At 45.5% G+C, this 13,979-nt stretch overlaps 2 protein-coding genes and 1 pseudogene across 2 annotated transcripts in view; 2 read left to right on the top strand and 1 right to left on the bottom strand.

Annotated features, from left to right (window-relative positions):
- MLKL (mixed lineage kinase domain like pseudokinase) overlaps positions 1-4,763 on the top strand; it is a 29,198-nt gene extending 24,435 nt beyond the window's left edge. The window contains exons 8-11 of the mRNA XM_012437528.2: positions 810-961; positions 1,170-1,219; positions 1,468-1,608; positions 4,078-4,763. Of these exons, the coding sequence (XP_012292951.2) occupies positions 810-961; positions 1,170-1,219; positions 1,468-1,608; positions 4,078-4,112 (378 nt within the window). The 3' untranslated portion in view covers positions 4,113-4,763. The remainder of the gene's footprint in view (positions 1-809; positions 962-1,169; positions 1,220-1,467; positions 1,609-4,077) is intronic.
- A 3,975-nt stretch (positions 4,764-8,738) lies between these two features.
- Positions 8,739-13,575, bottom strand: LOC105706746 (lamina-associated polypeptide 2, isoforms beta/gamma-like; annotated as a pseudogene).
- The window catches only part of RFWD3 (ring finger and WD repeat domain 3), a 50,713-nt gene continuing 46,543 nt past the window's right edge, over positions 9,810-13,979 (top strand). The window contains exon 1 of the mRNA XM_012437519.2: positions 9,810-9,910. The gene's annotated coding sequence lies outside the window, so the exon portion shown is untranslated. The remainder of the gene's footprint in view (positions 9,911-13,979) is intronic.

Here is a 13,979-nt window from a genome sequence, read left to right as displayed (position 1 = left end):
GGGAGGTAGAGGCAGGAGGATCACAAGGTCAGGAGATCGAGACCATCCTGGCCATGGTGAAACCTGTCCCTACTAAAAAATACAAAAAATTAGCCAGGCACAGTGATGCGCGCCTGTAGTCCCAGCTACTCAGGAGGCTGAGGCAGGGGAATTGCTTGAACCCATGAGATAGAGGTTACAGTGAGCTGAGATAGTGCCACTGCACTCCAGGCTGGCAACAGAGCAAGACTCTGTCTCAACAACAACAACAACAAAAAGAACGCCACATGACCATGCAGGGCTAGAGGGATGACTCAGACTTGTCATGTCACACCAAAGCCAAGGGATCAGGCTGACCCCCTATAGGGTCAGATAGCACAGAGGGGATGCCCCCATGACATTTTTCCATCTGCTTCTCTGGGAGAAGGTGAGCTGGGCAGTGGCACTGTGACCCCTCTCCACCCTGAGTGGAGTTCAGTCCTTGATTGAGAAAACCTTACATTTTAACATAGCCATACTGGCAACAACTACAACTTAGCAGGTCTTACCAGTGCTTTATAACCATTATCTCAAGTAATCCCCACTGCTTTCACTCCATTTTATAGAGGAGAAATCTCTTTGTGTTTCTCTTGGTTGCTGCACTAAGATAAGTTGAACCCATAACGTTAACCAAAAGAGTAGCCACAGAGACAGAAGTCACTACAGGAAATAAATCTCTAAGGCAAAAGACAATTCCCTGGCAATTGTGTGTAGCAAGAACCCCTGCCCTTTACTCCTCCACCCAAGATCTTGCTTGTTTCTTTCTGTGTCTAAGTTGCCTCTCTATCTAGCTTGCAGGATTTGAGTTAAGGAAAACACAGACTTCCATCAGTTTGAAAGCTACAAAAGAAGAGACAGAGGCAGTCAAATCTACAGCATATATCTCACCTCAGAAACTGGAAGATGTATATTATCTATATGACATAAAGTGTGAAATATACAGGTACATTCATGTTCTGTGCAGATTCTAACTCAGATGTGCAGGATGGGAAAACCCAAATCAAATTCCTCCAAGGACCATTTAAGCTCAACTCTGTTGAACAAAGTTGAGTAGTAATAAAAAAAAATCACTGAGTTTTCTGGCAGTGGCTAGAGGGACATGGGAAAGAGGGAACTAGTTATGGTTGTTCAGTTTCTTGGTTTTCTTTTAGCTTTGGAATCGTCCTCTGGGAAATTGCCACTGGAAAGATCCCGTTTAAAGGTAAAGAATGTGAAGGCTGGCTCAGCAGGGATTGGGTCCCCGTCCAATAGACCAGAAATTCCCCATCAGTGCTGCCCCTGGCAATTTGTTGTTTCCTGTGGGAACTGCCTGGGCTGGTCAGTGGAATCGTTAGAAGCTCTTGTTGTTTCCATATTCAGAGTCCCTAGTTCTGATGCCAGCCATCAGCATCCAGAGAGATGTACGAGTACCAGAGCAATTTTTTAAGGCTCTCATGTTATCATTTCCAGGCTATGATTCTGATCAGATCCACGATCTGGTGGCTGTGAAGCGGCAGCAGGAGCCACTGGGTGAAGACTGCCCTTCAGAGCTGCGGGAGGTCATTGACAAGTGCCGGGCCCATGAGCCCTCTGCACGGCCCTCTGTGGATGGTAGGGATCTTTCTGGTGTAAACAGCAAGAGCCCCATGTTTATTTCACATTTATGAAAGATTTCCTTTTCACCAGCTCTAAGGCAGCAGTTTACAATGAGGAGTGATTTTATCCAGGGAACATGTAGCAACATCTGAAAGCATTTTTGTTTGTCATAAGGCCACGGAGGTAGGATGGGTTGTGCTCCAGTCATACAGTGAATAAAGGCCAAGGATGCTGCTGGCCGGGTGTGATGGCTCACATCTGTAATTCTAGCACTTTGGGAGGCCAAGGCAGGTGGATCACCTGAGGTGAGGAGTTTGAGACCAGCCAGGCCAACAAGGTGAAACCCTATCACTACTAAAATTAGCTGGGCACAGTGGTACATGCCCATAATCCCAGCTACTCAGGGGGCTGAGGCATGAGAATCTCTTGAACCTGGGAGGCGGAGGTTGTAGTGAGCCAAGATTACGCTACTGCACCACTGCACTCCAGCCTGGGTGACAGAGCAAGACTCCATCTCCAAAAAAAAAAAAAGATGGTTGGCCAGGTACTGTGGCTCACGCCTGTAATCCCAGCACTTTGGGAAGCCAAGGCAGGTGGATCGCCTGAGGTTAGGAGTTGAGACTGGTTTGAGACCAGTCTGATCAGCATGATGAAACCCCATCTCTACTAAAAATACAAAAATTATCCAGGCATGGTGGCATGTGCCTGTAGTTCCAGCTACTTGGGAGGCTGAGGCAGGAGAATCACTTGAACCCAGGAGGCAGAGGTTGCAGTGAGTTAAGATTGCGCCACTGCACTCCAGCCTGGGCAACAGGGTGAGAGTCCATCTCAAAAAAAAAAAAAAAAAAAAAAAAGAATGCTATCAACATCCTACAATTCACAGTACAGCCCTCCACAGCAAAGAACTATCCAGGCAAAATGTCAATAGTGTAAGGACTTCCAAAGGGCATTGTTTTATCCAAAGTGGTTTGGAAAGGCAGATTACTTTGCTCCTGCCTATTTCCTTCCTTTCTTTTTGTCTGTACCTATTTATCTTTAGTCTTTTATCTCTTTTAGAGAAGAGGTCATATTATGTTGGCCAGGCCAGAGTGCAGTGGCTATACAGAGGCAGGATCATGGCGCACTACAGCCTTGAACTCCTGGACTCCAGTGATCCTCCTGCCTCAGTCTCTACAGTAGCTGGGACAACAGGCGCCACCACAGCAGGTGGTGGTATTGACTTTCTGTCTTTCTGTCTCTCTTCTTTTTCTTCTCTTTTGCTTTCTTTTTGTCTCTCTTTCTCCTCTTTTCCTCCTTCCCTGTCTGCCTTCCTTCCTTTTTTCAGCATCCTTGGGATTATTTCCTTGATGCAGACTTTTATCTCACCATGTCATCAGCTGCTCTCCTTACACTGTCCCCCTCTCTGGGAGCCTCTCTCTCTCCTACGTTAGACCTAAATCTCCCAGACTTCCCACAAAGCCCCGACAAAAGAGAGAAGGGGCCAGGCGCGGTGGCTTATGCCTGTAATCTCACCACTTTGGAAGGCCAAGGCGTGTGGATCACTTGAGGTTGGGAGTTCAACACCAGCCTGGCCAACATGGTGAAACCCCATCTCTACTAAAAATACAAAAATTAGTTAGGCATGGTGGCACATGCCTGTAATCCCAGCTACTCAGGAAGCTGAAGCAGGAGAATTGCTGGAACCCCAGAGGCAGAGGTTGCAGTGAGCTGAGATCACACCACTGCACTCCAGTCTGGGCTACAGAGTGAGACTCCATCTTGAAAGGAAAGGGAAGGGGGAAGGGGGAAGGGTTAGGGAGAAGAAGAGGAAAAAGGAACTAAAGAGCCATGAGTCCAGACTTTTGAGGCAGCTTCCAAGTATGTTCTCTCTACTTACAGAAGTCTCTAGCATGAGGACTGTTCTTCAAGTCCTTCTCACAGGTGGTTTGTTAGGAAAACCTCTCACACTACCTGAGAGATTGTCTCATCCATCATCTCTCCTCTCCCTTCATCCACATCCCTACCTTTCAGAATGAAAAATCAAAGTCACAGAATAGTTTCTGTCTGAACCTTTCTCTTCACCACCACAGAGCAGAAGCGCAGACTTAATAATGCTTCCTAAAAAATTGGTCTTTGGGGTGGATGGGAAGCCAACAGTGATTTATATGATGCCGTCCTCTGCTTCACGCTTTCCTCTATCTTTCTTCTTCTACCAGGCTCCCTTACAACCTAGGGTCCTCCTGGTATTAAGGAATCTAACAACAGAGACTAATTCACAATAAAATGTGAGTTTACCCCCTCCTATGAGATGTTTGTGTTTCAAAAGTTGATCAGGTACGAGAACTTTATATCACAAAGGCATGAGTGCTGATGGTGGTTTAGGCAACAGCCAGACCAGAGGGAATGCAGTTTCTAAACTATTGTGCAATGTAGAAATGTCTTTGTGTTTCTAACTTGGCTCTCGGCTCCTTGCTCTGGTCTAATTTTCTGTTTATTCATCCACAGAAATCTTAAAGAAACTCTCCATCTTTACTAAGTAGTGTATTGAAATCTAAACCAAGGAGTCCCCGGACAAGAAGCTGGGAGAGGCACAAACTGGACATCTCTCTCTCATATCCTTTGGCATTGAGTTATTTATGGGTGCAAGGAGTGTGCGCACTTCTCTGCTACAAATAGAAAACAATTCCAGTCATACAGGACATATCCACTTCAAATGATATTTCCAAAAATACACCTCTGACAGTAGCTTTGATAGACAGCTTGTCAAATGTATCTTTCTGGGTGTCCATACCTCTTAACAATGTAATTTGCAGCTCCTCCCATCCATAAATGACGTCTGTTTTTCCCACTCTTGAATCTGGGCTGGCATTGTGACTTGATTTATCATTAGAATGTGGAAGAAGTGACTGTGTGCCAGTTCCAAGCCTAGGCTTCAAGAGGCCTTATAAATGTCTGTTGGAACCTTACCCAGCCATGAACATGTCGAGCGAGCATGCTGGAGAATGAGAGACCACATGAAGCAGAAACATGCTTTCCTAGCTGAAGTCATACTAGACCAACCAATATGGGAGCTAACACAGTTACATGAATGAGGTCAATCAAGACCAGAAGAACCACTCAAGCAGAGCCCAGCCCAAATTGCCCATTCAAACAATCAGGAGCTAAATAAATTATTATTGTTTTAACACTAAGTTTTGGGGTGCTTTGTTACACAATAAAAGTTCCGAGCAAACACTGTTTGATTCTTCCTCTTGCCCAAAAAATCAAGTATAAACTTCCTATTCAGATATCTATACCATACCATACTTTCCAGCCTGACTTTCCAATCAGATCCCAGAGTTCTCCTACCAGAGACTGCAAACTCTAATACCTATAGGGCCTAGGAAGGAATCTAAATGGATGACTTGAGCCTGGAAGGGGCTTTAGTGAACAGATGAGCAAGAACAGCCTCTGCTCAACTCTAGTTTATACTTTGTCACATAGAACGGGATCCCAACATTTCTAGAGCTTTCCATTTTGTCAAGAGCTAGAAAATTGGATTTTTCTGTGATGTCCTTATTTTTAAAGGTTAGTATCTCATTAAAAATTATTTTAGGCAGGGCATGGTGGCTCACGCCTGTAATCCCAGCACTTTGGGAGGCCGAGGCAGACGGATCATGAGGTCAAGAGATCGAGACCATCCTGGCCAACATGATGAAACACCGTCTCTACTACAAATACAAAAAAATTAGCTGGGTGTGGTTTTGTGTGCCTGTAGTACCAGCTACTCAGGAGGCTGAGGCAGGAGAATTGCTTGAAACCAGAAAACGTTAAGTTGCAATGAGCCAGGATCATGCCACTGCACTCCAGCCTGGCAATAGAGAGACTCTGTCTCAAAAAAAAAAAAAAATTAGCTGGGCATGTTGGCCATATGCCTGTAATCCCAGCTACTCATGAGGCTGAGGCATGAGAATCGTTTGAACCTGGGAGGCGGAGGTTGCAGTGAGCCCTCACTGCGCCACTGAACTCCAGCCTGGGCAAGAGAGTAAGACTCTGTCTCAAAAAAAAAATTATTTTAATGCTGATAGGACAAACAAAATATGTCCGCATAAGAGCTGCCAGATTTTAATCCCTGCCAGACTCAAACCCACGTTTGTGGTGCTTTCATTCTAGACTTTTTTTTTTTTTGAGATGGAGTTTCACTACTGTTGCCCAGGCTGGAATGCAATGATGCAATCTCAGCTTACTACAACCACTGCTTCCCAGGTTCAAGTGATTCTCCTGCTTCAGCCTCCCAAGTGGCTGGGATTACAAGTGTGCACCACCATGCCCAGCTAATTTTTGTATTTTTAGTAGAGAAAGGGTTTTACCGTGTTGGTCAGGTTAGTCTCAAACTCCTGATCTCAAGGGATCTGACCGCTTCGGCCTCCCAAAGTGCTGGGATTACAGGCATGAGCCACCACGCCTGGCCTCACTCTAGATTTCTTTTTTTGAGACGGAGTTTCGCTCTTGTTACCCAGGCTGGAGTGCAATGGCGTGATCTCGGCTCACCGAAACCTCCACCTCCTGGGTTCAGGCAATTCTCCCGCCTCAGCCTCCTGAGTAGCTGGGATTACAGGCACGAGCCACCATGCCCGGCTAATTTTTTGTATTTTTAGTAGAGACGGGGTTTCACCATGTTGACCAGGATGGTCTTGATCTCTTGACCTTGTGATCCACCCGCCTCGGCCTCCCAAAGTGCTGGGATTACAGGCGTGAGTCACCGCGCCCGGCCCCACTCTAGATTTCTTATACCTTTGTTCCTGATGTGTGCTTTTCCTAGGATAGACTAACCCCTGCCTCTCAAGTTACTTTTTTTTTCCCCAGAAATCATTCTAAATCATTCAACAGCAAATGTGCTAGACATTGTTTCAATCACTGAGAAGACAGCAACAAAAATACATTTAGATCTTGTATTCTAGTAATCATCTCTGGTGAATAAAGTTACGGCTGATTTATTACAAATGATTATTACAATAATATTATTATTATGAGACAGGGTTTCACTGTGTTGCCTAGGCTAGTCTTGAACTTCTGGGCTCAAGTGATCCTCCCACCTTGGCCTCCCAAAGTGCTGGGATTACAGGCATGAGCCACCACACCCGGCCTTACTTTTTCATCTTTTATTTATCCTTGATTTTTTTTAAACCTAGAACATGTTTTTTTTTTTTTTTTTTGTAAATAAAAAATGCAGAATATACATATAATTATTTTGTAGAACTTATTGGTAGGTATTAGTATTTTATTTTCTTCCTTCTTTCTTTTTTCCTATTTCTTTTTCTTTCTTTTTTTTTTTTTCAGAGGCAGGGTCTGCTGTGTTGCCCAGGCTGGTCTGGAACTCCTGTCCTTGAGGCACCCTCCTACTTTGTCCTCCCAAAGAGGCTGGGATTACAGGCGTGAGCCACCATGTCCAGACACTGTTTTCATCTTTAAAATCATTTGTTCTATTTACTGTAGGAGCTACAGTGAAAAATCTCCCTGGTAGATGAATTATTCATACTCTGGCAGACCCACAATTATTATAGGTGAATTTAATGAAAAACTGATAAAGCTTAATCTTCAGGGCCTTTTAATTGCACAAAATGCCTTCCAAGTCCCTGTGCCTGATTTCTCCCAACACTTATTTATGCAAACTTTCAGATACACAGAAAAGTCAGTACAACTGTACTCTGGACAACCATACATCTACCACCTAAACTCTACAACTAACAATTTATTGTATTTGTTTTATCATATACCTATTTATCTACTTGTGCTTCTTTCTATCCATTAATCCATCCTAATTTTTTATACACTTCATTCCTAAACACTTCAGCATTTATGCCATTAACTGGAGTTTCTCTCTCTATGGGCTTTTTTATTTTTTGAGACGGAGTTTCATCCTTGTTGCCCAGGCTGGAGTGCAATGGCTCCATCTTGGCTCACTGCAACCTCCGTCTCCCAGGTTCAAGCAATTCTCCCACCTCAGCCTCCCAAGTAGCTAGGATTATAGGCATGTGCCACCATGCCCGGCTAATTTTGGTTTTTTAGTAGACTTGGGGTTTCCCCATGTTGGCCAGGCTGGTCTCAAGCTCTCAACCTCAGGTGATATGCCCGCCTCAGCCTCTCAAAGTGCTGGGATTACAGGCATGAGCCACCGCACCCGACTCTATGGGCTTTTTTTAGGGGAGTCAGTGGAGACGTACATTTTTGCTATGAAAAATTTGTGTGAAATGCACAAATACTAAAGATAGCATTTGATGAGTTTTGACAAATGCATACATATGAGTAATCCATGCCCTGTCAAGGTAGTGAACATTATGGTCAGGTGTGGTGGCTTATGCCTGTAATCCCAGCACTTTGGGAGGCCAAGGTGGTGAGTGGATCACTTGAGGTCAAGAGTTCAAGACCAGTCTGGCCAACATAGTGAAACCTTGCCTCTACTAAAAATATAAAAATTAGCTGGGCGTGGTGGCACACACCTGTAGTCCCAGCTACTTGGTAGGCTGAGGCAGGAGAATCACTTGAACCCAGGAGGCAGAGGTTGCAGTGAGCCGAGATCACGCCATTGCACTTCAGCCTGGGTGACAGAGGTAGACCTTGTCTCAAAAAAAAAAAAAAAAGTATCCCTTTCTATTTTTCTTTCTGTGTTTTTTCTCCCACTTCACCTGTTGTCCATGGTTTCTTCTCTTTTTTTTTAATGTTTATTATTATATATATATATATTTTTTTTTTAGTAGAGACAGGGTTTCACCATGTTGGCCAGTCTGGTCTTGAACTCCTGACCTCGTGATCCACCTGCCTTGGCCTCCCAAAGTGTTGGGATTACAGGCGTGAGCCACCACGCCTGGCTTGTCCACGGTTTCTTTGGTGTTCTTCTGGGTATGTCTGAGAATTCAGTGATTGGCAGAATAAGAGATGCATGCTTGAAATTTCCAGTCACCCTACTGACAACTAAGGTTTCGTTGTTTGAAGCCATTATAGTTTCAGCTATAGGAATACTCACTGAAATTACTGAATCATCTATATGAAAATGTTCTGAAGTGTCCATCCTTTTCCTTGGAGTTCTTCTTGACTCTTTTGTAGATTCCCTAGTTAACGACTGCAGAAGTCCGCCTTTTGAAGATCCGCTTGTCCACTCAGTCCATTATTCTAGCTTGAGAATAGCTCTAGTTGTGCTCAACTCTTCTTTGCTTGAGGGTTACTGGAGTCTTTGCTTTGCCCTTTAGCGGTTCTCTCTTCCCAAGCTTGAGCTCTATTTTAGAGTCTTCTTCATTGTCACTGTATCTGTTAGAATCATTACTTCCATTCTGCCTTGTATTTTCTGCTGAAGAAGAAATTGTTGACAGAGGGGTAGATCTTGATTCTGTTCCTTGCTGCCTCAGTTTCAAAAGCTTTTTCTCATATAGCTTCCCAGCCCACAATAGAACCAGGATTCACTCTGTATTTTATAAGTTGATCCAAAAGATCTTCATTAGTGAGCTCTGTTACATGCAGATCGTCTTTATCATCTTTCTGGGTTTATCTGTTTTGTGGCTTTCCTGCCACCTGCGGCCCCGGAGCGGAGACCGAGGTGGGCTCGCGCTCCCTGTGGCTGGAGAATTCCAGTGGCCCCTAGCTGTTGGCGCCTGCGGCGAGCAGCGGCCCTGGTAAGTGATTTGAGACTGTTTAGTAGCTCAGATCGACTGCAGCGGTTTGAGATGGAAGAGGTTGTGTAGGCAAAGTCTTTTGCGTGAGCTCCTCAACCTCATGAGAGGATACATATGAAATGGACTGTCTACGCCTCTTTACAGGCTCCAAAATTCAAAATACTGAAATATTTTGAAATTATGCGATTAGGTACTATACTTTGGATACAGATAACTCCTTCACTAAAGCGTTAGGGACAAGAAGCAGGAGTCACAGTTATAATATTTTCATCTCCAAAATGGACCGAGAAATCGTGTAACTTTCTCCCGCCAGAAAGTTCAAATAAAAAGCGCATTAAAAAAAAAAAAAATTCCTTCCCCTTTATTCTTCCGGGGCCGGCGCAAGGTGACTGACTTAGATTCCTGCCAATTGTAGGAGGCTTCCTTGAGCGTGGTCGCGCTTCGTCGGTTTATAAACAATCAGCCAATGAGAGCGCCGCTGCTTCAGCTAGCGGGGAACCCACTGAAGAAGAAGAGTGGGTATTGGCCAAAGCCTGAGGCTTCTGTCCAATAGGAGCATGCCTGCCAGCGGCTCTGGCGCGGAGCTTGAGCGGCTCGGGAAGTGGCAGTTGGCGTTGTGTGTTCGGAGTTCGGCTGAGGTAGCTAGAGTTTTCGGCGGGCTCGCAAGCCCGGCCGCGACCTACTGGCGTCAGGTGAGAAGGGCTCTTGCTTCTCCCCAGGCCTTGGACCTCTAGCTCCTGGATAACTTCCCCACGCCTGATTCCTAGATTGGGGTCCCGGAGACACGAGGTGGGGCTTGCGGGCGGGCTTCGGCGGCCTGAGGTGATTCGGGCCCTATGGGCGGCGCCAACAGTCGGGGCTGAGGAGCCCGAGCCCCGGCATTTTCGCGGTTGCTGAGCGTGGGGACTGGGCAGGGAGGAGCGCGGAGCGATCACGGAACGAGCGGAGTTCGCCGCTGCCGGGTCTTTCCGGGCAGGGCTGTGCGATCGCCCGGCCCCTCCCTCGAGAGCCTCGCCTCTGGCTCCTCAGCTGCGTTACCTGGTGCCAGCTATGAGCGCCGGTTACTTCATCACTTTCGAGTTAACGGAAGAACTTCATTTTTAATTTCATCAGGGAAACTGTGGTGACTTGTATTATCTCCGTTTTACAGGCGAAACAAGTTGAACCGAGAGCTTAGGAAACCCGCCTAAAGTTTCCCATGCAGTAAAAGAGCAGGGATTTGATATTTTTATTTTTTTCTCTTTCCTTTCCTCCTCTTTTCTCTTTTCTTTTCTTTCCTGTTAAAGAAGTCTCCCTGTTGCGCCCAGGCTGGAAGAGCTCACTGCAGTCTCGAACTCCCAGGCCCCAGCGGGCCTGCCGCCTCGGCTTCTTACAGTAGCTGAGACCGCAGGCGTGGCCACCACGCCCAGCTCGTTGTTTTATTTTTCTTCTTTATTTTATTTTTTTGGCCTGTTGCCCAGGCTGGAGTGAAGTGGTGCGATCTCGGCTCACTACAGCCTCCGCCTCCCTTCAACCTCGGCCTCCTGGGTTCAAGCGATTCTCCTGCCTCAGCGTCCCGAGTAGCTGGGATTATAGGCATGTGCCATCACACCCGGGTACTTTTTGTATTTTTAGGAGGGACAGGGTTTCACCATATTAGCCAGGCCGGTCTCAAACTCTGATCTCAATTGGTCTGCCTTTCTCGGCCTCCCAAAGTCCTGGGATTACAGGCGTGAGCGACTGCACATGGCCTGTTTCATTTTTCTTTTTTGGTAGAGACAGGAATCTCACTGTGTTACCCAAACTGGTCTCGAACTACAGAGCGTAAGCGATCGCCCTGCCTCAGCCTCCCAATGTCCAGGGATCACAGGCGGGAGTCTTCGAACCCGCCAGAGCAAAGATTTAAACCAAGGTTAGCCCCACTTCCCCCACCCACCTCCTCTGAACCTGTTAATTGAGGGACTTTTGTCCCCACCTGATGTGGCTTTGATTGAAACCTGAGTAACAAAGATGACAAGTCGGAGTTTAACATGTTAAGCCTCGACACTCACAGCGCACATAAAAAAACAGCATTTGTGTGACATACTCAAGGTTGGGGCGCCCAGCCCATGATCTTGCTCTAGGCACCTCCTACTGGTCCGCAGTGGTTAGGAATCCTCAGCTCCAGAGCTGCACAGTTCCATAGAACTTTCTGTGGCGAGGAAAACGTTCTGTATTTCTGCTGTCCAGTATGGGAGCTACCTGCCCTATGTGGGTTTCTACCTCTTGAAATGTGACCAGCGCAACAGAGGAACTTACTTTTTTTTTTTTTAAGACAGGGTCTCACTCTCTCCCAGTCTGGAGTACAGTGGCACGATCTTGGCGCACTGCCAAGACATCACAGCCTCAAGCGATCCTCCCACCTCAGCCTCCTCAGTAGCTGGGACCACAGCTACTAATGGCTAATTTTTTGTATTTTTTTGTAGAGACGGAGTTCTCCCATGTTGCCCAGGCTGATCTCTAACTCCTGGTCTCAAGCTAACCGCCTCAGTCTTCCAAAGTGCTCGGATCATAGGCATGAGCCACAGCTCCTGGCCGAACTTGATTTTTATTAAATAACCATATGTGAGTAGTAGCTATGAGAGTGGACAGTGCAGCCCCCTAGATTCTGCTCTTTTTGGTCATTTTCTACCCTTTATCTTCACTAAAGCTGAGTTGCTTAATGTCTCTAGAGTACATGTAGAAGTAGCTTGGGCCTTATGTGCTGACACACAATTGTTGGGAAACTGTTGTTGTACCCTAGAAACACATTGAAAGCTTTTATTTAGCTAGCCAGCTGCAGTAGCTCACTCTTATAATCCCAGCATTTTAGGAGGCCCAGGGAGGAGGTTTGCTTGAGGCCAGGAGTTTAGTACCAGCCTGGGCAATGTGGGAAGCCTCATCTCTACAAAAAATGTTTAAAACTTAAAGTATCTCACATTGTTCAGTTTGCAGACTTTGACTTTCCCACTTATTTTCACTGCTGTGCCACTCTCCATCCTGGTCCTAAGACTGTGTAGTTCAAACCTCCAGTTTTCTTCAGCATAGAGGGAGGAGGATTTTGTTTTGTTTCGTTTGGCTGGCTGGTATTTATTTGAGTAGGAGACAGGCTAACTACCTTATTGGCTTTTAACCAACCCCCCTCTTTTATCTCCATCTTTCAATAATGCCTTTTCTGGTACCTGGTTTTTACAATCCCTTTAAGTGGGAATTAGCTTGCTTCTCAATAACACGACCCTTACCCCAACCACTGTGCCCTTTGCAGGCATTTGAGTTTTATCTTTTGGCTCTGCTAAGTAGTCATCGGTCATCAGTTTCTCCTTTATGGCCTCAAAAAACTGGTCTGCATATCATGTCCTGTTTGCATTTGCGTTGTCCTGGTGTATTTATCCTTTGTTTAAAAAATGTCTGCCAGGCATGGTGGCTCACGCCTGTAATCCCAACACTGGGAGGCCGAGGCCAGTGGATTACAAGGTCAAATGTTTGAGACCAGCCTGACCAATATGGTGAGACCCCATCTCTATTAAAAATACAAAAATTTGCCAGGTGTGGTGGTGTGTGCCTGTAGTCCCAGCTACTTGGGAGGCTGAGGCAGGAGAATCGCTTGAACCCAGGAGGCAGAGGTTGCAGTGAGCCAAGATCGAACCACTGCACTCCAGCCTGGGGACAGAGCAAGACTCCATCTCAAAAAATATATATATATATCTCGGGTAGGAGGAGTTATGTTTGTAGGTTTTTAGGAATGACTGGAGTGGAGAGAGAGAGATACATACATGTGGTTTGTATACCATGTTTATTTGAATTCCCTCCATATATTCAGCCTGCTCCATTCTGGCCTCTAACCCCATCACTTCAGGGAAATTGCCTTTTTAGGTCACCTGTCCTTGCCAAATCTAGGGGCCATTCTTTCCCCCTAGTAGCACTTGACACTTAATCGTTCCTTCCTTGAAACATTCTTTTTCCAAGACACTACAGTCCCATGTTTCCTCCTACTTTGTAATCTTCCTTAACTGGCTTCTGTTACTTTGTTGTCCTTTTACCAGTAGTGTCTCTGGCTTTATAGTCCTTGGCCCTCTTCTATCATTGTGTTCCTCTATAGGTGGTTTAATCTGCTTTGGTGATTTTAAGAAGCATGACTATCCTGAAGATTCTTAAAGTTGTCTGTTTCTTTTCATCTACACTGCTACCACTCTTGCCTAAGTCTCTGTGACCTCTGGTCTGGACTCTCACAATAGCCTCTACACTGGTCACCTAGCTTGTCCTCTTGCACCCCTACAGTCTATTCCTAACGCAGAAGAAACTCCTTACCAAGGCCCATAGGCCCTTTAATGATGATGTCCTGCTGATCAGTCAAACCCATGATCATCAGGGACCTAAGAGTTTCCTTCTGAAACTCTTCTTGGCTCTTTGCATAGCCAGCTTTTTTAAATCCTTCATACCTCAGGCCAATTTTAACTCTTTTAAAGAGTACTTCCCTCACAATTGTGTCTTAGTTTGTCCTTCTTGTCTCCTCAACCCCAAATATCATAATCTATAATTTTCTCTTGTATTTGTTTATTAACATCCCACTTGCTAGAATGTAAACTCTGATACACAGGATCTTACCTGTCTTTGCCTCTCTGTCTGCATAACAGATGCTTAATAAATATTAATTGAACACCCATTTCCTCATAAGTCAGATGAAAATAAAAGCATGTGCCTTCACAAAGTAATTGAGGGATAAGTTATACTGATGTACTTTAAAAACTAGATAGTAGGAGCTGG

Source organism: Aotus nancymaae, unplaced genomic scaffold (genome assembly GCF_030222135.1).
Source record: "Aotus nancymaae isolate 86718 unplaced genomic scaffold, 86718_ANA_hifiasm-v0.15.2.pri h1tg000030l, whole genome shotgun sequence".
Taxonomy (NCBI): Eukaryota; Metazoa; Chordata; class Mammalia; order Primates; family Aotidae; genus Aotus; species Aotus nancymaae.
The sequence above is the reverse complement of the archived record's forward strand: the minus strand, read 5'-3'. Positions and strand labels throughout refer to the sequence as shown.